The sequence below is a fragment of the Dioscorea cayenensis genome, chromosome 4 (genome assembly GCF_009730915.1).
Source record: "Dioscorea cayenensis subsp. rotundata cultivar TDr96_F1 chromosome 4, TDr96_F1_v2_PseudoChromosome.rev07_lg8_w22 25.fasta, whole genome shotgun sequence".
Classification (NCBI taxonomy): Eukaryota; Viridiplantae; Streptophyta; class Magnoliopsida; order Dioscoreales; family Dioscoreaceae; genus Dioscorea; species Dioscorea cayenensis.
In genome coordinates, this window is record NC_052474.1 from 19,883,867 (window position 1) to 19,907,909 (window position 24,043).

Sequence of the window (24,043 nt, forward strand, 5' to 3'; positions counted from 1 at the left end):
TAGAATAGAGAGAAGTCACCTTGATCACGGTCGAGTTGAATCGGGTTTAATTAGGTCTTGAATATAATATATATTTTTATAATTTTAATTATGAATAAATATATAAGATGTATTATAAATTATTAAAAATTTTGAAAAATAATAAAACAAAATTTCAAAAAACAAATAGTCTTCCATATAATTTATAAAATATCAATTTAATATTTTAAATAAAATATAAAAAATATGCCATAATAATCTAATATTATTTAAAATACAAATTCAATCAAAACACAACATTAGAAAAAAATAAATAAATCAATCCATAAAATAAATAAATTTTATACATAACCTTTAGTTGACCCGATTCAACTTGATCGAGTCAACCGACTCAACTGGGTACTCAATCCACAATGACATGGCTAGGTCCTGTCAAATTGGATTTTAAAACATTGGTAATTTCTCACCACTCTAAAAGGGAAATGAACACTAATGAAACAATTTTTTTAAAAAAATATATTATTATTATTTATAACGGAATATATTAATGTATAATATGAACCATCAAGAAAATATTTGTAGGATTAGCAAAACATGCAGCAATATTTTAAGTAGTATTATAAATATGTTTATGAACTAATGTAATGGAACATCCCTCTCATTTATTGAAATAAAAGCATCATTGTGCATCATTAGATTGCATGGTGCTTTCACTCTTTCATCTTCATTTCTCTTTCTAATCTTTGAAAAATCATTATCAGATGATTAAACTGTCCATTGAGTGATTAATGAGTTTCAACGAAGAGATCATTAGTCTTTTCAATTGAAATAGATGGATATATATCTAGTTTTAACGAAGAAATTAAAATTTTAAATAATTTATAATGACATATTACATATATATACATATAATATAATGTATTTTAAAAATCATTTGTATATATTATATTGCAAGTTGATCAAAGCATAAAAATTTGTTCAAAAAGATGACAAATAAAATAAAAATAATTAAAAAATACTTCTAAAAGGTGAAAGTGGCAACGAGAGGGACATTGTTCCCTAAATATAGTTGAGCAATGCATGAATTTTATGGGCTCATTTGATACGTAAAATTTTGAGGTACAGCACATGACAAGTTTATTTGTTTCTTGTTTGATTTATAAATTATTTGAGAGTACAGCACAAGAGGTTGTTATAGTACATGACAAGTGAATAAAATTTTTGTACCATCAAAACCTCGGTACAAAAAATTTCTATCATGGTATAACATAACCAAAAAGACTAAATTACCCTCAATAAAAAAATAAAAATCACAATCATGACAAAACCATATCCGATGACACTACCTTGCACCCCCTTCGCTTCCTCCGCCGATCCACGCCCTTCTCCATTTATACGATCCTCTTCTCTCTCCCCAGCTTCTCCTTTTCTCCCCCTTTTTATTTTCTTGCCCTCTCGTCTCTCAAAAATTTTAGGGTTTCTAAGGCATTTTTATCAAATAGAGATTTGATTCGTAACATCTATATATTTTCAAATAAATAAAAGTGATCTAGATATTGAAAATTTAAACCATATAAAAAATATACATAAATCTCTTTTATTTTTTTATCCAAAAATTTAAAATTAAAATTTTGTTAAAAATAAATATAAATCCTTTTATATCTTTACCCATGAATTATGGGATAAGATTTTCTTAAAAATATCAAATATATTAGTGAACTTATAAGAAAATATATTATATAAAAAAAATTGTGTTTATTTTTGTTAAGCAATTATTTTTCATTTATTTTGAAAATACACAAATATAAATATGATTTAATAAATTTATTAATTATAAAAAATTTAATCATGTTAATATTGATAATGAAAGAAATTTCAAAATTTATTTTCTTGTGAAATTTTTTATTACATAAAAAATATCTAGGATAGTAGAAAGGGTATCATAGGAATTCATAATATTTTGTCCAATACTTAGTTCAAATTAAATGGGAATAGCACAAAAAATTTTGTGCGGTCAATAGAATATCAAACATGGTATAGAATAAGTAGTTGTGTTGTACAACTCCTTGTACTTTACTTACTCTACTGTTTTTAATTGTGCATCAAACGGACCCTATATATAATCATATGGATATATATATATATATATGGAAAATTTAAAATAAATAAAATTATTAAATATTCACTATATATTTTCTTTATGATAATGTAGTCTCTTATCTTTTTATTAAGTTATTAATCCTTAGTTTTTGAAATTTTACTAAAAGCATCCTTGGCACAAACAGTGAAGGGCTGCAACTGGACTCTTTTATGGGTAAGGTAAGAATAATTTTGTAATTTTACTTTAATTTGAAGGATTTTTTGTTGGAGAATTGAAAGTGTTGAAAGGATCTAAAATAATTTTCCTGATATAAATATGCCTTTAGAAAAATCTAAAATTACAATTATATTTTTCATAAAAACAAATTACATGTAAACCGTGCATTCTCAATTTTTTTAGGGACATGCAAATTCCCTAATATACTGTATTTTTTAAGGGATTTTCTTTTTCTCTTTCATCTTAATCATTTTGGTATTTAAAATTTTTTATTGAATTACCTTCTAATGTCTCCTCTTCAATGTTATCATCCTCAAGAGTGTTATTTACTTACATATTAATATAAGACAAATTCTTTTGGTATGAAGATATTGACCGGACTGTGAAAGATATATGTTATAGGATACTTATTGCTTAGGTTCAAATTAATTACACAAATCTCCTATATAAATAATTCAGTACCAATAGATCAAAAGATCGTTCAATATATATACATATAGTTAATAACTAATTATCAAGCATTGGCAGTTGAATTCAGTAAGAATGCTTGAGACTTCCTCTCAAAGTAGAAACCATTCGTCTTCGATGCGTCGGCAGAGAAGATCATAACACCATTTACGTCGAAACCATTGTCTTCAATCAGCTTCAATGCAACAAAGAATGCATCTCCTTGAATTCCTCTTCCCTTAACTTCATAACTTGGCAGTAATTTTGTTGCATTAAACTGCACTGCTCTCAATTTGAATACATCTAAATATCCTGCTGGTGTTTTCACCTTATCAGTGTAAAACTGATGGTTCACATAGTCTATCACTTCACGATAACTCTCAAATAGCTTTATATAGTGATTTGCCTGAATTTCAAACCAATTAGTGTTATATTGTATCTAATCTTAGTAACAATGCTTCCAAATCAATCATGTACTCATTGTTTGTTTGTTTGTTTGTTTATTTTTATATACATTAATTAGTGCCAAGACTTCAATTTATGTGACCCTATAAATTCTTGTATGTACCATGATATATTATTTTATGTTTTATACTAACAATGAAAAGATCACTACAAACTTTAACAAATTAATCATGCATGCATGTTAAATAAACTAAAAAAATTTTGTAAGAATGCATGCTTTAAAGAGAAAATTTTACTGTAAGATAGTAAGGAGCAATGGAAGCCACAGTGATGACATTGTTGTTCTTGAGCTTAGTGATGAGCTCTCCAATGCAGAAGGAGAAGGTGGTCTCATTCTTGGGGAAATTCTCATAATCGATATCGATACCGTCGAGCTTATACTCGTCGATAATCATGCTCAAAGAGTTATAAGCATTGGTTATCCATTCTTGAGGATTCTCAGGGTTGTACCATTGCAACACTTTGTTTCCAAGACTCCATCCTGAAAGACTTGCAAGGACCTTAACATTAGGGTTACTTGCCTTTATCTCCTGCACTGCATTAGGGTTTAGGCTTGCCTCCCAATAAGGAGAGAAGACACCATTCATGGGCTTGCCAGAAGGGTTGGAATCAATGGCGAAGCCGAGAATGAAGTTGAAGTCGATCTCTGGATCGATAGGGACATCGGAGAAGCTCACCGGAACTCCGGAGGCTCCTATGTACTCCATCATCACCTTCCCATCTGCAACATGTTAGTACTAATCTTATAAATACGTGAATGCATGCATGCATGCATGCATGATAATTTATTGAATGAGTTTTGAAGGATGGTTTGATAATTTACTGCATGATGAACTGAAGAAAAGAGTGCTGAAAACAGAGATGGAAACAAGAAATGGTAGCTTGGTGATCATCATGGTATGAATTAATTATATTAAAGGAATGGTCAGATGAGTTTTAAATGAACATTGTGAATATTGCCGGCCAGAAATGGTCAGGATTTGGGAATAATATTCAATGGTTTTTAGGAGGAAACAATGCATTCCATGGTTTATTTTTGACTTTATTTGTCTGTTGGACATTCTAACTATTTTAGGACATTTATTCTTGTTTTTAATCATATTTAGACGGCAACAATTGACTTTTTTTAAAAAAATATTGAGAATTTATTTTACCATTGAACAGAAGGCAAGAACTTAGACTCAATAAAAGGCATATCCTAGTGACGTTTGAGTTGAGGTTTTTGTATGGAAAACATATTGTTAAGCTCAACTAATGAATTAATTCAACATAAGTCTAAAATGACACTTCAAACATCATGAACTCAATGATGCTTTTTCCAACCTCTGTTTCTAACATCCAAAAACTATGAGACATAAATTGACCCGTTCTTCCTGATGTTAGGTCATAGGATCATTATTTACACATACATATGTCTGCGTGTCCTAAGTTCAGACAAACCCAACAGGTGACAAAATTTAAACCAATAATTAAAGAATAAAAAATAAATAAATGTAAAAGCAGTTTGTTGGGTTAGTTGAATGTTCAACAAACCATAACAAAGGCCTGCTTGGATGCTTTTGCCTTCATATATATATATATATATATATATATGACAATAACTAATAAAAAAATTGCAGTAAAATGCAGAGTAAACAAAAATGCTCAAGAGCACCCTCGGAAATTTGACCCTTGTGGATGGGGCTAAAAAACCACATGAAGAAATCTTTGATAAAACTCTCAGTACCTCAACCCTAAAAACCAATAAGTTAAAAAAAAAATAGCACAGATAAAAGAATTCATCAATATTCCAATAGTTAAATTACAAAATTAGGGCATAAAAATAAACTGGAACGAAATCAATTCATTTGGAAAACATGAGTGCATTTCCACATCATTTCCATATTCTGAGCAGACTTGGTTGATTCTATCCACACACAAACCATCTAAAGATTTCATCAAAAATCCAGGAGCTAATTCACAAGATTAGGGCACAATAGTTATATACTGAATCAATTTCCTTGAAAAGTAAGTTTTCATCTCTGCATCATTTAATCATCTTAAATCTCAGCCTGATTCCATCTATCACACAAACCATGCAAGAGAGTACATAATAATTCCAGGAGCTAAATCACAACATTAGGGCACAAACCATGCATCTCTCAATCTCCTGTTTTATGCATCAATTCCCTGTGTTTTCGACAGTAGTGAAAAGAATAAGAATCAGAAGCTTGTTCTTTAAATGTCGAAGAATCAAAAAAGGTTTTTTGTCATGACATCGGTAATGCACTCATACTATTTCAAAACAATAAGATACATATCTTTTGAGGCAAGTAAACTTTTGGACACAATCACATTACTGTAAAGAAGTGTTACTTGAATACATCATATCAAAATCACAAGCATATGCTTAAATAACAAAGAGAAATATAATTTAGTTCTAGTAATGGAAAAAATGCAGAAAATAGTGAACTTTGTGATGATCGATACCAATACATTGGAATGTATGACAATATGCAAGGGCTCTCTTCTTGATTATTAATGATCATCAAGGCTTGTTGTTTTCAGTTCCTTCTGATGCACCTAAGCCAGGAAACACCAAAATGGCATTAGCTGCAATCGATTAATGGATAGGGTCACAGACACCATTCAGTTATGCATGCGAGACGAGACTCTTTCTAATCAAATTTAAAATGAGGGTTATCAAAGACAATAATAAATAACGACCGAAAATAGGTATGAATACCTTTCACAGAAGGCTCATCCTGAGGTTTCATGGCAGGAAAGAGCAAAACTTCCTGCATTTACCAAATCAGTGCAAAAGTGATCAGGTTCCTTAATTTATCAGGATGCATATTACAAACATATATATTTGTCACAGAAATGCAGAAAGTAGGAAGACCAACCTTAATATTTTGTGAATCTGTTAACAACATTGTTAAGCGATCGACACCCAGACCCCAACCACCTGTTGGAGGCAAGCCATACTCTAGAGCAGTGCAAAATGTTTCATCCAAGGCCATCGCCTCATCGTCTCCTGATTGCCGATCCTGAAATCAAATTTGCCAAATAATAATCAACTTTAAAAAAAAAAACCCTTCCCATCTGTGGCAAATAGGTGATGTGGCCTGTCAAGAGTAGATTGTAAGGTTTTAAGTAAAGAAGAATAATATAATATGATCTTAGTTTGAAGCCTATTGCTACCTTTAGTTGCTCAGCAAAACGCTCCCGCTGTACAACAGGATCATTCAATTCCGTGTATGCATTGCATAACTGAATGAAACATCTCAACAAATGTTAGGCACAAGTCAGGATTTAGAAGGGGTGTCTTTGACGCCAGCCATAGTTCATACCTCGTGTTTGTTGATGAACAATTCAAAGCGCTCTGTTAAGCTTGGCTTAGATCTATGCCACTTTGCTAATGGGCTCATTATCTCAGGATGATTTATAATGAAACTGGGGTTTACACAAGTCTCTTCCAGGAAATGCCCAACAAGCTGTGGCCCAAAAATAAAAATCAAGAATCAATCCAGGTTGTAAAAGCAAGATATTTTACATTCAAAACAAGTTCACAAGCATCAATTAGTTTTTTTTTTTTCTTTTAAAAAGAGCCAAGTAAATATGAAGAGTGATTTATCACCCAATGCTTAAAGAAACTGAAAATAAGTCACTGCAAAAACTACCTGCACTCATGCAATACAGTACATGGACAATGGAGAAAAATCATCATCCCAATGCGACAATGGACAATATATTTTGAAACAGCAAAAGTTAAATTATAGCAACACTATGAAAGGTATATATACTAGTGTTCATACTGCTTTTTGTTTCAAGAATATTAAACACAGGATATCCTTATCTTCATGAAATAAGCTTAAATGCGACGGGTAGAAATGGCAATATAGTTGTCATACACATTGATGATACAACCTACAATCCAGTTGATAAACTTTGAAATGATTTATATAAAGCCCAATTCTTTTTAAATATGAATAGATAGAATTTTGGTATGAAACATTTATGAGTGATTTAAGGAATATCATATCAGGTAAAGCTAATGCATTATCTTCCAGATTAACTATAGTCGAGGACCCTGATTATGGGGCACAAGCTCTATCAGTGTCCATGCTGGACTCACATTCCGGCTTCGTGGGAGAATGCGTGTTATTAAACAGCATCAGCCGCTAACTTACACATTTTTCTCTCAAAAGCATTCCCTTTTGAAATCAGAGATAACAGAATCACAATACTTACCTTATCCAACAACCTTGCGGTTGTTTGCGGTGGTGGGCATTTAACATCAAACTTAGTACAAGCATCCACCAAATATTTGTTTGCCTCCTCACTGGAAAGGTCTTTGGGTATGCTGAGATTAGCCATCTTTTCCAACTCTTCAATCATGTCTATCCTCCTAATAAAAAATATTGAATGCTTTGCTCAATTTACCTTCCAGGAAAAATTAATATTATATGGCCAAACTTAATATTAAAAATACCGGAAGGGAGGAGTAAAATCAATCTCTATTGGTTCGTTCTCAAGTCCATCAGCATGATATGTTATTTTGTAACCACCAGTTAGCTCCTTCACCATTCCTGTTTAAGTTTTCAACATCATGAAATCACAAGCAAAGGATGAAAATATAATTTCAAATGCCTACCAGTTTCAACCTTTCAACACTAGTCAATAGGCTATGAACACAAAAACTATCTACCAACAGAACCCCACTAAGCCATCAAATATACTACACACTTACCTGATAACATCTCTTCAGTAAGTTGCATCAAGTCATTGTAATCAGCATACGCCATATAAAAACTCGCATGTAGTGAATTCAGGATTGTGAGTTAGATCAATCCCTTCATTCCTAAATTGCTTTCCAATCTCATATACACGGTCCAAGCCACCCACAACCAATTGCTTGAGATATAGCTCAGGGGCTATGCGCATGAACAACTTCATGTTCAAATCATTGTGGTGGGTGACAAAGGGTTTAGCAGCTGCCCCACCAGGAATCATATTCATCATAGGTGTTTCTACCTGATGATCAACAGAAGAAGTTGTAGCTAAAAAAAGAAAATAATAAACTTTCGACGACACCAAATCAATTGAAAAAAAAAAAAGAGCAAGAGTCAAACCTCTAAGAAATTAAGACCATCAAGAAATCTCCGGATGTAAGATATAACCTTAGAGCGGGTTTGGAAAATTCCCCTAACCTCATTATTCAGCATCAAGTCCAGGTACCGTTGACGATACCTAGTTTCCTGCCATCATGCGAAATGAATGTTTTCCAAATATAAATTAGCAAACTCATATACTTATCTATGAATGTAGTTCAGTGAGAAGGAAAAAATGAGGCTTAATTGCGACAGATACCTGATCTTTCAGAACATATGTCTCAGGATTTCTTGTCATTCCAGGAGCCCACTGAGTAACTGGTGCCTTCCCTTCATTTTGCTGGAAACAGGTTCACTAAATTAGAAATGCAATACAACTATCCTTACATCAACTTTCAAATAAAGGTTAAGAAATTCAAAGACGTTAAAATAATAGTACTTTCTATATACATACATTAGCTACTCGAGGGGCCGCTTTTTGCCTAGGCATCATGTGAAGACATGAAGACAGGACAACCATCTTCTTTGGGAAAATACTTAACTCTCCTTTCTTACTCTTTCCTGCCATAAGAGAGTTATCATCATCCCACATGCCAAATGAACCATTAACACAGGGAGCATTAAAAGGATATCTTAAGCATAAAGACCGGCAAATAGCAATACATCATTTATCAGGCCTGGAAGTCTACAAGGCTATGTTTGGTTGTGGGGTTACCCACAAGCTCCAACCGAATAATCCAAGGTTACCACACCATCTTTTACAAAATTTAATTATTTACATAAACATCTATAATAATTAGTTTTCAAAATATTAACATTAATAAACAACCATCATTATTTAGAAAACTATTTTTTAAAAATATAAAATATTTATCTAAACTAATATAATTAAGTAAAAGTTTGGTCAATTCCATACAAAAGTTCTCCCTTCAAAATAATTCCGAACTTTCAAATCTTATCCCCACTATACTAATTCCCAACAAAAAAAAAAACTAATGTTTTTCAATATCTAGAGCAAGTTTCAATAGAAAAGAAAGTTCACTCAGTAAATTGCTTAGCAAGGTCATTTTTCATTTTGAATAGCATTTATCATTCAAATCAACACTTTCGTTAAAAATTCTTTATTAATTACAAGTCAGCAGTAATCTAACAAGAATTATAATAGCCCAAGAAAAATAGAATAGTCATACAACAGCAAGAACTAATGTGGAAGGTAACTAACCTGGATGCCCACAAATACCAACAATGTCACCACGTTTCACACCAGAGTGAAATCTAGAAAATTCAACTTCATCCAGCTCTGAGTTCCTGCTTATCAGAAGTAAATTATCATCAATTTTTATAAACAAAATGAAAAATTGACTTGTGTTCCAACCATTTTTAACAAGAACACATTTCAGTGACTTCACAGATGTTTAGTTCACAAGGACCACTTCACAGTCATATTCATATTTCATGGACTTCACAAACCACATTATGTTAAAAAAACACCTAAACTTGAGAGAACTTTTCATTAATCAAGATTTATCTGAGTCCCAAAACTATATACCAGGTAAAGAAAAGAAAGTTCTACTCTGTGATACCTGGCATCGGCCATAACTTGAACTTTAAGGCCACCCCCATGTAAATCATAAAAATAAAGCTTCGATGAGGAACTTCGTATGGTCATAATCCTACCTATACAATGCAAATAATGATGGTTAAGAGTTGTGAAATAACCAATGCACACAAGAAGGAAAAAGCAGAAAAGGGAATAACAGATATCAGCACATTCAAACAAAGAACCAGAAGATAGTTACCGGAGATACTGACTTCTACATCCTCTAGATGTGCTCCGTCACTAAGGCTTCCATACTTATCAATATATTCTGCTATTGAAATGGAAACATGGAATTTATGTGGATATGGATTTAATCCAGCTGCCTTCAGTGATGAAAGGGTCTTCAGCCTGTTCTCATAGTATTGCTGTAGTAGCAGGAAAAATAATAACAAAATTTCAATATTGAAAAATTTTTTTATAAAAACAAAGGAACTAATGTAGGAGCTTCTAAAGCCTGTCTAGATACAAATAAAATAAAGCAACACAGACTGTTGGATCCATGTCCTCGTCATCAGCAGCAGATGCTTTCTGGGTCTTCACAGGTCCTGCAGCTTGGACCTGAAATGAGAATTAGATTACCAAATTAGGTGTGTTTCACACACAACAGAGTGACCACATGACAGATAAAAAAAAAAAAACCATAAAAGCAGCAAATAAAGCAAAGATAAATCAGACAAGCTCAAGAAAGAGCCACTATATGTCAAGATAAAGAAAATCAAATGGCCAACCTATATGAAAAAATATATATAGACAAATTTTCCAGCAAAACAAGCAACAATTGATTAAAAATTCTAAAAATAACTCAAAAGGCACAATCATATTCTTAAGAAGTGCAGAACTTGACAGTAAATCAAACTTCAAGTATTTCAAATCCCACAAAGAAACACATAAATGAACAATTTTCCATGTATTACCCCGTAATGATGGGTCAAAGGAAGAAACTATAATCAAATTAATACAAAATAATAAATTATAATGAAAGACCAAAAATATGCAAATTACTGTTCATAATTTGCAGTACTTCCTAGAAGACAATTAGCAGACCCTAAAACTCAAAATCGACGGCAAAACGCTCAAAAAACCATTTTAAGGATAACGAAAGTAAATCAATTCACGTCCCACTTAGACAATCAAATACTCTGATTCCAATAAAACAAAAAAAGAAAAAGAATAACGTACCTCCTTCTTCTTCTCCAGCCGCTCCTGCTCCTTCTTCTTCATCTTCTCCTCCTTCTTCTTCGCACTGGTCATAAAAACCCCAAAAAAACAATCAAAATCACCATAAAAATGCGAAAAAAAAAGAGGTAAAATGGAGACCAAAAGGAGAAAACAGAGACTTCTTGCTAAGAGCTTGAGGAGCAGAAGGAGAGGAGTCAGCAATGGAGAGATCGGCGACGGCCTCGGCGGCGGCTTCGACGGCGTCCGCCATCGGAAAAGAGCTGATGGTTCGTCGGAAAGGCTGCGGAGAAGATGAGGGTTTTTATTCTCTTCGAAAGAAAGGGTTTAGTTATTATTGGTGCGATAAACGTGGACGTTCAGGTGATGGACGGCTGAGATTTATAGATGTAGATAACGGGTCGGATCCGGTTTTTGCGTGGGATCCAAGATCCGTTAAGAGAGATGGCCGTTTTTTAAATTGTAGAAAATGAGTTTTTTCAGTAAATGTTGTTTGGGGATCAAGTTATTAGTATTTTTTTTTTACTAATTACCCCCTGAAAAATAGATATATTATACAGCCTATAACTTCATAAAAGGGAGAGTATTAAAAAAGTCTGAGATAATTTTTTTTTTTTTTACTAAAATTCTGTGAAATTTTCATAAGACTTTAAATTCATCAAATTCCTTTATTTTAACTCTTGTTGTATTTTTTTAAAAAAATAAAATTGGATAAAAATTACAAATTGCAAAAAATAGAAGAAAACACCATAGACTAATGATAATTTTTGATAAAGTGGATAAACCACATGCATTAAAATAAAACATCAAAAAGATACACCAGCCTTTCCACTAGATGTGGAAACAAAATAAAAGCAAAAGGAGGAACAGCGGGTCTCCTCCAGGCAAACAAAAACAACTACTCCTGCCTAACCACTTGAGCCATCTCGATCGCGGGCTCCTCCCCGGCAGAATGAGACCCAAAGAACTCTAAGTTGCGCCTGATCGAGGAAATAGAACCCTCCAACTTCACTCTCAGGCCCTCAGGAGCTGCAGAGAACCAGGATAAAATCAAATGATCAGTCTTCACCATAACAGCGTGTGGAAGCGCACATTTATGAGAAAAAATACAATTATTTCTCGTCAGCCATATAGCCCACACAAAGGCTTTCACTGCCCCATCCCCGATCACCCGGATCGCTGGACGTAAAGCAGACCTCCAGTCACCCCACAAAAGACACATAGAGGAGGGGAGAGTCGGTAACAGCAGAGACCGACTGATGTGTGTCCACACCTCCCTAGAGAATCGACAGTGAAGAAAAAGGTGATCAACTGACTCCACATCAGAGTGACATAATACGCAGGTGTCTGTCGGGAGTCTGTTACAACGGCGTTTGCAAGGTTTTCCAAGGAGAGAATCTTATTCTTCCAAGCTAACCAGTTAAACACGTTGACCTTTCTCGGACAAGGGCCTTTCCAAAAGGAGTTTGCAATTGAACATCTTAAACCTCCATCATTCAGACGACAATAAAAGGATTTGACTGAAAACATCACGTTCGCAGTCAAGCTCCACACCTTAGAATCCTAGTCGCTACCATTAGCCACGCTCAGCCTCCCCAGGAGTTGCGACGACCAAGGGTCAGAAGCAAAAGGAGGGCTCGCGAGCAAGTACGACAACTCTCTGATTGTCCCATTCGGGGACTGAGACAAGAGAAAAGGTTCAGGCCAGATATTCATAGGTGCGCGACCATTGAACCATCTATCCTTCCAGAAAAGTGAGTCAGCCCAGCTTTCACCTGAACAGAAACACAGCCACGAAACACCGGGAGGAATTGGCCGACCCCAGACCAGAAAAAGGAGACTCTGCCAGTCGGGCGCCTAAACAAATCCCAACTTGGACCGCCATAGTTGAATCTCAGAATCTTCGCCCATCCCCAGCTCGAGTCAGAGAGGAGTTTCCACCTCCATTTCCCCAGCAGCGCCAGATTAAAGGAGGAGAGGTCCAAGATCCCCCAACCACCTTGCTCCTTTGACCGACAAATGTTCATCCAAGCAACGAGTCTACATCCGGGATGCTCAATATCAGGCCCACTCCATAAGAAATCTCTACGAATCCGATCAATCTTTTTGATAACCCATGCAGGGAGCCTGAAAATCGACATCCAGTACGTCGAGATGGCCGTTAAAACAGAGTTGAGCAAGGTGACCCGCCCGCTGATGGAAAGGAAAGACGACTTCCAGGAGGACAGTCGCCCTCTGACCTTAGCGATCAAGCTCTCCCAATCCTGCTTACGGGGCCTCCTGCCAGACACCGGAATGCCCAGATAAGAGACTAGGGAGAAGGTCCATCTTACAATTAACAGTTTTTGCACGCAATCATCCGGAAGTAAGCTCAGATTGGTGGAGTACATGCAAGTTTTGGAGGAATTTGTTTCCAGACCAGAGAGTCCTTCAAAAACCAACAGGATCAGCTTTATCACCCGGAGGTCTTCAGCTCCCCCCACCGTAAGGACCAAAAGATCATCCGCATAATGCAAGTTGCAGATATTTCCACACTCACCTAAAGGCACCCCAATCAATATCCGCGAATTAATCGCATTGTCAAACATAGCACACAACACATCTGAAACCAGCACAAAGAGCGGCGATGACAGAGGGTCACCCTGACGTAACCCTCTTTGATATCGAACATAACCATTGGGAGACCCATTAATAAGAATCGATGCCTTGGACGAGCTGAGCAGCGAAAGAATCCACCCTAACCATTTGGGACCGAACCCCCTAACCTCCAGAAGCTCCCAATAAGAAATCCCAATCCACAAAGTCAAAAGCCTTAGCAAAATCCACCTTGAGGATGTGCCCAGACAGTCTTCTTTTGTGGATGCTAAAAATGGTCTCTTCCGCGGTCGCAATATTGTCCAAAATGCACATTCCCTTAAGAAAAGCAGATTGAGCGTGATCAACCAAAGAGTCCATAACCGTGCTGAGTCTAGAAGCCAGAATCTTGGATATAATCTTCAGAGAAAAGTTTATTAGGCTAATGGGTCTATAGTCACCCGGAGAAGCTGGGCTCAGAACCTTCGAAATGAGTGCAATACACGCCCAATTAATTCTCTCCAGGTTAGCCTTCCCAAAGAAGAAATCCTCACACAACTGCCACACCTCCAATTTTACTATCTCCCAATATGTTTTGAAGAAATGCATAGGAAAACCATCCGGTCCGGGGGCTTTGTCGCTCCCAAGGTCAAAGACCGCTCTTTTAACTTCCTCCATAGTAAAGGGGCATTCCAAAGAAGAAAGATCAACCGGAGCTTTGTTCTTTAATAGATCACGAATGTCCACTTTGAAACGGAAAGAACGTTTTTGGCCAAACAAAGCCCTAAAACGACGTTCGAATACTTTACCAATGTCTCTAGCAGTGTGATAGGAGTCATTACCCTCCGAGACAGAAGAAATAAAATTTCCATTCTTCCTTCCATTAGCCACCGAATGAAAGAATTTTGTGTTTTCGTCGCCTTCCTTCAAACCATTGCAATCGGGAGTGCTGCTTCCAATACAATTCCTCTTGCCTGCGAATAACAACTAAGTTCTTCATCAGCACGCACTCGCTATGAGATTCAGCTACGTTAAGGTTCCTAGATTCTTTTATAATATCAAGCAATTCAAGCTCATGTAGAATCGAAAGCTTCTTGAGCTTAATGGAGCCAAAGTTCTCCTTTCGCCCAACTGCGGAGCTGAACCCTAAGCCAAGCCAATTTTTTAGCTAGAACAAAGGCCCCATAACCCTGAGGTTTGAATCCAGCCCACCATTGCGCCACCAAGTTCGAAAAACCCTCAACCGTGGTCCAGGCAAGCTCAAATCGAAATTGTCTAGGACTGACACAATGCATCCCCACCTCCAGACGAATAGGGATACGATCCGATCCCACCCTCGGGAGGCAATTTTGAGTCATCCTAGGGAAACAGTCAGCCCACTCTCTGTTAACCAGAAAACGATCTAGCTTGACCCAAGTCGGGTCCAATTGCCCATTCGTCCAAGTAAACCTTCTCCCTAACATAGGGGGTTCAAGGAGGCAACACTCATGCGAGGAATTAGTCCCAATGTCGACTAAATTTGGCCTCCTACCAAGCTTGTCCTCCAGAGAAAAAATTGCATTAAAATCACCACAAATCACCCGGGGAACACCCGGTCACCACAAAGAACGATTAATTTCATCCCATAAAGCACACTTGCGATGCCGGTCAACTGGACCATAAACCGAGGTGCACCGCCACGTGAAGTTGTCCCGCTTGCAACAAAAATCAATAGACAAGCAGAGCTCACCCCTCATAGCCACCGAACCCTCAAGCAGAACACTGTTCCACCCGACAATTATGCCACCAGACGTCCCAACAGAGGGAAGAAAAGCAAATTGATCCAAACGCGGTCCACCGATTTCCTTCCACATGGTCCCCGAAATAGCATCCAACTTGGACTCTTGTAAACAACAAACATCCGCAAAATGAAGATTCAAAAAGTCCTTAACTAGAAAGCGTTTAGCGGGCCTACCCAGACCCCTAATATTCCAAGAGATAATATTCATTAACAACCGACTAATCACAGCGGACCTCCAAGGAGGTCTTCGCCTGGTCCAACTTGGAGACAACGCCCGCAATCGAGCGAGATTTTTCGACATTACGAATATAATCAATACAAGCATTCATATGCATGTCAGGACCATCAAAAGAAATACCACATGCTTTATAGTAACTAGCAATTTGCTCATTGGACCAATCCGAAATAAGAAGGGGCTTAGAAAACGTACCTTCTGGAGTGACTTTGGGGGCTCCGCCAAATAACCCGCCTCCTCATTCCATCGGGAAGATGGCTTTTTTTGACGCTCACTTTTCCTGATTCCTTTAGGTGCATCAGCAGATGGAGAAGAACTCCCTCCCTTTAAACCTGGCAGTAACTCCCTTAATGATTTCTCAAATTCCACAATAGAGTCATCGGAAGCATATTCCTCTTCGAGCTCTTCTGATTCAGACACATGAGTCTCACTAGGGTCCAAACCCTTATCAGACTCCTTGTCCACCAAATTTGGCGCTAAAACCCAAAAATTCTCCATATAATGCCAGTGAAAACCTTCAGGAGGATCAGAAGACGGCCTAGTATTACCATTCCTCACATCAAAACCATCCAGTAATAATTCTGTCTTCCCCGGTGTGCTTTGGGCCTCAACCCCTTTACTCTTTAAATCATCCCCAACGAGGTCCATGGGCTCACATTGCTCAAAACCCCGCCCAGAAACAGGCCCAGCAGCACTCAACTCCTTCACGTTATAAGAATCAGTTATGTGAGGTCCATCCGTGCAAACCCCTGAGCTTATAGGCTTTCCAGGCCGAAGCCCATTAACGGCTAAACTAGAGCCCAATTCACCCATGAAAATTGGGTCCAACTCAAACCCGTTTCCTTTCAGGCAAATGACTTGGCCAACATCATCTTTCATCCCAGCTTCCACATCTAACGGGTCCACGAAAGACGACTTGATATCCCCTGCTTTGCTCCCCAATCAGGTTATCTTCAACACTCTTCTCCGCTTGACACATGTCGTGAAGAACCTGGGACTCCCCGAAAGATTTCTTCCCATGATTGCCAACTTCCTCGGACACCTGAGCATGCCTTTCGGACCACCTGCCACCTGTCAGAGACCCACCCTGCTTCCGGACCACCCATTTATCGACACCAAGCTGCATCGAGCCCATCAACGACGTCCCAGCTCTCGACCCGTCACTTCTCTTCTTCTCCGTACCTTCACTTCTCCGACCAACGGTCCCTCCCCTCAATTCGCTTCGACCCAGCGGATCACGAAACCAACAGCTTCGGCCGGTACACCTCACCGGCGACGTGGGAGCGTGGCTCCACCACAGTCTTAGGTATACGCAAGTCACCCCCGGGCACATCAACGTGGGAGCTGGGCTCTACCAATGTCTGTCTTCACTCCGTCTCCGTCCTCAGCACTGCACCAGCATTCACCGCTGAACGAGAGCCGAGCATCTTGTGGGCAGGCTGGGGCTCCTCCCCAGAGTGGTCAGAGTGCTCAGCGTCAACCGGGTGGGAGCTACGCTCAACCAACCCCTCAGAGGCCTTGAAGCTCGGCAGCACCTCTGTCCTCTTACTTTTCTCCACCGGATTGATCTCGTGGGTGGACCGCCTCAATGGGATACCGGACTTCCCTTTCCACACTCCGGTCAGGGAGGACAAAGCGACCGATCTCCTGCTTATACGTCGGTTGCACTCCTGTATCTTCTGTCAGGATCACTAGGTACCGGCGCATCCCAATACTGAGGTCGAGCTCCGCAGGTAACGACGTGCCCCTCCTCCGATGAACCAATGCCGAGATGTATCTCTTGTTAGTTTTGAACTCCTGCGACAATGAGATCAACTCACCCACCGTCTTCAACACCTTCAAAATTACACTCCAGCACCACCCATGCATGGGGAGGTTCCAAATACGAACCCAAACTCCATCTCCAGACGCCCTGTCCAAGGCCCCCAGTTCCGCCGACCACGGAGCAAATTTCGCTGAGCAAATCCCATCCTTGGTAGCGAATTTCGTCACATCCAATTTATTAGCCTCCTTCACATCTGCGCGGCACGACAGCGGGACAAGGTATGTGTTATCATTCACAGGTGTAAGTGGGTCGGCGAGGGAACGATTGATGATCGAGGGAAGCACATCCTCCAGAGCAGCATCCGTCACATAACCTGAGAGTATGGTCACCACTAAAACCGAGGACAGCTCCTCCCTTACCGCTGTGATCTCCGGCGTCAAGGGAAGAAAGAGACTCGACCGCACAGGAAGCTGCAGACGAGTTCCCAGGTGTGGTGGTGCAGTAACAGACTCGCATTTTGGTCAGCAGATTCCAACGCACGTTTAGTTCGGACGTGAACCTTCTTCCTCTTTGGACTTCGCCGGACCTCCATTTTGCACCTCGCAGCTACATGCCCGACCCCGCACAACGAAGGCATACGACCTGATGACGACATTCTGACGTTTTGTGTGTCAACTGGAAACACCGTCCACACGCCTGCTCACCTGGAGATCTAGGACGCTTAGCACCAGTTAATGTCCGCGTATTCTCCTGTGGCTCGCCCATCACTTGCTTCGATTGGCCCTGTTCCTCCGACGATGAACTAACAGCTTCTGAGTACGTTAACCCTTTCTTGGCTAGCCTTCCTACCCCGCTGACAGAAGATCCCTGCGGCTTCTCCGACGTGGTGCCACCGCTCCACAGCTCCCCTAAGAGACTCATCCCCTGTTGGCACTTCTTTCGACTAATGATAGATTAACCCTGTAAACTACTACTAGTAAAATTTAGGGTAAAAATAAAAAAAAAAACATTTGATTATTAACAAAACATTTATTGATTAAATTAAAAAAAAACATTCTTTTGGTACATAATATTTTAGCTTGATTTTTTATTACCATATTTAATTGATGAGTGAAAACGAGAGAATTTTATTTTATTTTAAATAGTAGAAAATTTATAAAAATATTAGGCCCTCTCCAAACCAAAACTCTATATTTGGTACTTAAATACTCATAAATACAGCTTTTACAGTGAAAGTTTCTCCAACCACCAACTCTATTTTGAACTCATATATTCATGCTATCAACAAATTTAAATCATCTTTAAATCTTTTTCACTTCTAACCATTGAATTTAAATATTATACTATTTAAAATATAGTTTTATTTTTCATATTTATTATAAAAATTTATTAAATATAAAATAAAAATCAGACTATTAACCCATCTATTCCATCGATAATCTATGTTAGGATTATTTTTTATATTTTTATTTTATTGTTCATGTAATTTTCATTAATTTTAATGAATTTATATTTCATGTATTGTTTTCTTTAAATTTTTATTTCTTATTAATTGAAAAAATATAAACTTAAGTTATTAATTTAATTAACATATAAATTATAAATATAAATTTTTTTAAAAAAATAAAAAAACATAATTACAGAAAAAATAGAAAACAAAAAAAAACAGAAATAAAAAAATATAAACTTAAATCATAAGTTATTAATTTATTTAACATATAAAATTATAAATATAAATTTTATAAAAAATAAAAAATAGAAAAACAAAAATCAAAACAAAAAAAATCAAAACAGAAAAATAAATAAATAAATAAATAACGCTGCTACAGTGGAGGCCATTCTGGGCCAAATCAACCAAGCTGCATAAAAAAATGTAGCTTGGTTGGAGACGGCCTTGAACCTGTCTAAATGAGTATTAATTAAATTAAAATGAATTAATTGGTATTTATGTGAAATGTATAGTAAAGCATGAACCAATCATGCATTTTTTATTTCTTAAAGTGAGATTGTCTCAATTTTAGGTATTTATATTTTGATTTAAATAAGTTTGATGAATGAAAATGATGAGTATATTAAAAATATTGTTGTGTGAAATATTGGGGGAAATTGAAGTTTTATTAATTTATAACTTAAGATTATTATATAAAAAAATTTGTTAGTTTTGTTCCGCATATTGGTATTTATGTGAAATGTATAGTAAAGCATGAACCAATCATGCATTTTTTATTTTTTACAGTGAGATCGTCTCAATTTTAGGTATTTATATGTTGATTTAAATAAGTTTGATGAATGAAAATGATGAGTATATTAAAAATATTGTTGTGTGAAATATTGGGGGAAATTGAAGTTTTATTAATTTATAACTTAAGTTTATTGTATAAAAAATTGTTAGTTTTGTTCCTCATATTTTTCATACTTAAAAAAGTATTTTTGACCCACATTTAAGTTTTAAATTTTACAGAATTTAAATATTATATAGTTTATGATGAAAAGATGAAAATTTTAAAATTGAATATAATGAAGATGACAAAATATATATAAGGCGATGAAAATTAAAGGAAAAATTATATATATTTGAAGGAGAGATATAAAGTAATGCAAGCCACCTCATCAAAGAATAGAAGGGTTAAAACTACTAAGATTATTAGGTAATGGATATCTTAAGAATTGAATATTATAATATTTTATTATTTTATAAAAAATTATTAAAAGAGAAGATTAACTTCAAAATAAATCAATACAATATGGGAAAAAAATGTGTTTGAGTAAATCAAATCTTCAAGTGTTAATAAAAAAATATATTAACTCTTTCATGGAGGCAAAGAGTTGATGAAGTTGATGAAGTTGATGAATCATCTCTTAACACTTTTAACTACTTGAAAAATCAGGAAAAGTTGTGGAGGAATTAAAAATATATTTAATTTTTGAAAATAAATTAGCTTTATATTAAAAATAGAATAAATTTGATGCATTCCTTTAAATTAATGTAATAAATTATATTTTTATTTAGTTTAGTTTCATTTGAATCTTTAGATCCCTTGATGCATTATGGGAGCAATTAACATTGAAACCATGGACTCATAATTACCTAAAAATTTTAATGTAAAAATCATTTATGTACCTTAATAAGGTTGAGTACAAATAAAAGAACTCTACATGTGCGCCACCTAAAAATTATCACTTCTTTGTTAAAAAAAAATTTAAAAATACTTCGTGTAAGATGGAGATATTTATTTATTTATTAATTATAATTTTTTTAATGTGGTAAGGCTGAAGTTAAAATTATGCCATGTTAGCCATGGCGCACGTGGCATAATATAATAATATTATTATACATTTCAATTGGATAATATAATAAAAAATCCTTGATAATTTTTTTAATTGGCTAAAATCTATATAATTTGGACAAGACGTAAATTCTTCAAATTCCTTTATTTTAACTCTTGTTGAGTCAAGTTATTAGTATTTTTTACTAATTACCCCTTGAAAAATAGAGATATTACACTGCACTAACCTCTTAAGAAGAGTATAAAAAAGTCCTGATAATTTTTTAATTGGCTATAAATATATGAAATTTTGGAAAAAAAATTGAAATTCTTCAAATTCCTTTATTTTAACTTTTGTTACATTTTTTTTTATAATAGAACCGGATAAAAATTACTAACAAAAAAAAACATATGAAAATACTATTGACTAATGATAGAGTAGCCGGTGACATCTAAAAAGTGTTTGCTCAAAGATAAATCATTTGTAAGTGGCACTGGAACAAGTGAGAAATTAGTTCACAGTTTACTAAAGTTATTGAATGAAACAAAAAAAAAAAAAATTGAGGTTTTATTTGATCTTTGGTATATGAGTTTTTAGGTTACTTTTTTTGTCCAAAGCTGCAAAAGTCCTAAAAAACAAAACATTTATTGATTATATTTAGCTTGGTTTTTTTATTGCCATATTTAATTGATGAGTGAAAACAAGAGAATTTTATTTATTTTAAATAATAAACAAGTTAAAGAAATATTAAATCTACCGAAACAAGTATTATCTAAATTAAAATAAATTAATAATATTTTATGTGAAATGTATAGGAAAGCATGAATCAATCATGCATTTTGTATTTCTCAATGTGAGACTATCTCAATTTTAGATATTTATATGTTGATATAAACAGGTTTGATGAATGGAAAATGATGAATATATTAAAAGTATTGTTGTGTGAAATATTGGGGGAAATTGAGGTTTATTAATCTATAACATAAGAATATTGTATAAAAATTTGTTATTTTTGCTAAGCATATATTTCATACTTAAAAAAAATATTTTGGACCAATATTTAAGTTTTAATCTTTATAGAATTTAAATATTATATAGTTTATGATGAAAAAGATAAAAAATTTAAAATTGAATGGAATGGAGATGATAAACTATATATAAGGTGATGAAAATTAAAGGAAAAATTATATATATTTGAAGGAGAGATATAAAGTAATGCAAGCCACCTTATCAAAGAATAGTAAGGTAAAAACTACTAAGATTATAAGGTACCTCAATTGCATGATGGATTTCTTGAGAGTTGAATATTATAATATTTTATTATTTTATAAAAAATTATTAAAAGAAAAGTTAACTTCAAAATAAATCAATACAATTATGCCATAAATGAAAATTATAGGATTTACTTACGAATTTTATAAAAAGGATGAAAGAAATTGTGATTAAGTCAATCAAATCTTGGAGTGTTTACAAAAATAATATTAACTCTTGGGTTGAAGAACTAATGAAGTGGATGATTGATCTCTTAACATTTAATGGACTTACTTCAAATTTGGAATTGTCAGCGTGGTGGTGGAGTTAAAAATATTTTTAAATTTTTGTAAAATTAATTATCTCTATATTAATAATAGAATAAATTTTATGTATTCGATTAAATTAATATAATAAATTTTATTTTTATTTGTCTTCATTCTTTGATGATGCATTATGGGAGCAATTAACAATGAAATCATGGACTCATAATTATTTGAAAATTTTAAATTAAAAAATACTTATGTATCTTAATAAGGCTGAGTATAAATAAAAGAACTCTACATGTGCGACCTAAAAATTATCACTTTTTTATTAAAAATAATTTAAAAATACTTCATATTGTAAAATAGAGATATGTTTTTTTTTTTAATATGGCAAGACTGAAGCCAAAACTATGTCATGTCATAATATAATAATATTATACATTTCAACTTGATTATATAATAAAAAAATCCTAGATAATTTTTTTAATTGGTTAAAAAACTAAAAAAAATTATCAAGACTTGAAATTCTTCAAAACCTTTTATTTTAACTCTTGTTGTGTCAAGTTATTAGTATTTTTTTACTAATTGCCCCTGGAAAATAGAGATTCTACACTGTACAATAACTTCATAAGAAGAAGAATATTAAAAAGTCCTGATAATTTTTTAATTGGCTAAAAGTATATGAAATTTTGACAAGAATTGAAATTCTTCAAATTACTTTATTTTAACTCTTGTCACATTTTTTATGATAGAATTGGATAAAAATTACAAACAACAAAAACATATGAAAACAATATTGATTAATGATAGAGTAACTAAAAAGTGTTTTGCTCTGAGATAAATCATCCGTAAGTGACACTGGAAACAAAAAGAGTTTTCATTTGATCATTAGTACATAAGTTTTTAGGTTGATATTTTTTAGTCCAAATCTGCAAAAGTTCTAAAAAATCAAAAATTTATTGATTTAATTTAGCTTGATTTTTTTATTGGCATATTTAATTGATGAGTGAAAACAAGAGAGTTTTATTTATTTTAAATAATGGAAATTTTTAAAAATATTAAATCTATCAAAATGAGTATTATCTAAATTAAAATAAATTATTAATATTTATGCGAAATGTATGGGATAGCATGAATCAATCATACATTTTGTAAGTTTTACAGTGAAACTGTCTCAATTTTAGGTACTTAATATGTTGATAAAAATAGGTTTGATGAATGAAAATGATGAATATATTAAAAGTATTTTTGTGTGAAATATTGGGGGAAATTGAGGTTTTATTAATCTATGACATAAAGCATGTCATTAATGGAGTGCTTGAGCAAATTTTCATTATAGTTTTGGTTGTTGGTATGATCCAGGGCTATTTTAGTAATTTGAGAGCATATCCATTGTTGGGAAAATCTGGTTATAATTTTTTTAAAAAAAAGGAAAAAAAAATTGCCCCCATGCAGGATCGAACTACAGACCTTCAGTTTACAAGACTGACGCTCTACCACTGAGCTATAGGGGCAAATTTTACTTTTGTTTCCATAATTATAATAAAATATAAATTTAATGGGTCAGATTATCAATTTATTATTTTTCTAAATAAATATTGGAAAAGTGAAAGAGGTGGGCCAGGTGGCATGCCAATTTTTTTTTAAAAAAAAAACATAAAAAAATGACACTGCTTCTACTTTCATACTTCAACCAAATAAAACTATTGTTTTTAAAAAAATAACAAACACTGCAATGAGGTGAAGACCTCTGGTAGGATCAAAGTTTATGTAATCAGAGTTGGGTTATCTCTACTTCTCCTTCACCTCCCCTCATCCTCCTCCATGT

At 34.6% G+C, this 24,043-nt stretch overlaps 2 protein-coding genes and 1 non-coding gene across 3 annotated transcripts; all 3 read right to left on the reverse strand.

Moving 5' to 3' along the window:
* Positions 1–2,741: 2,741 nt before the first annotated feature.
* On the reverse strand, positions 2,742–4,090 carry LOC120259518 (chitinase 1-like). The gene is made up of 3 exons (XM_039267131.1): positions 4,032–4,090; positions 3,445–3,929; positions 2,742–3,149 (listed from the first exon to the last, which is right to left on the reverse strand). The coding sequence occupies exons 2-3, from the start codon at positions 3,916–3,918 to the stop codon at positions 2,811–2,813; spliced, it is 813 nt and encodes a 270-aa protein (XP_039123065.1). The 5' UTR covers positions 3,919–3,929; positions 4,032–4,090; the 3' UTR covers positions 2,742–2,810.
* A 1,334-nt stretch (positions 4,091–5,424) lies between these two features.
* LOC120259068 (lysine--tRNA ligase-like) lies at positions 5,425–11,416 on the reverse strand. The gene is given in 18 exon segments (XM_039266602.1): positions 5,425–5,770; positions 5,934–5,985; positions 6,094–6,237; positions 6,392–6,460; positions 6,541–6,684; positions 7,442–7,598; positions 7,683–7,779; positions 7,941–8,001; positions 8,003–8,224; positions 8,323–8,448; positions 8,561–8,641; positions 8,756–8,862; positions 9,524–9,609; positions 9,885–9,978; positions 10,101–10,266; positions 10,391–10,459; positions 11,081–11,144; positions 11,239–11,416. Coding segments are annotated over 18 exon segments (1,866 nt in total). The 5' UTR covers positions 11,331–11,416; the 3' UTR covers positions 5,425–5,735.
* Positions 11,417–23,657: 12,241 nt separating this feature from the next.
* On the reverse strand, positions 23,658–23,729 carry TRNAT-UGU. The gene has a single exon. It is a non-coding gene; the product is annotated as a tRNA-Thr (tRNA).
* Between the last annotated feature and the right edge of the window lie 314 nt (positions 23,730–24,043).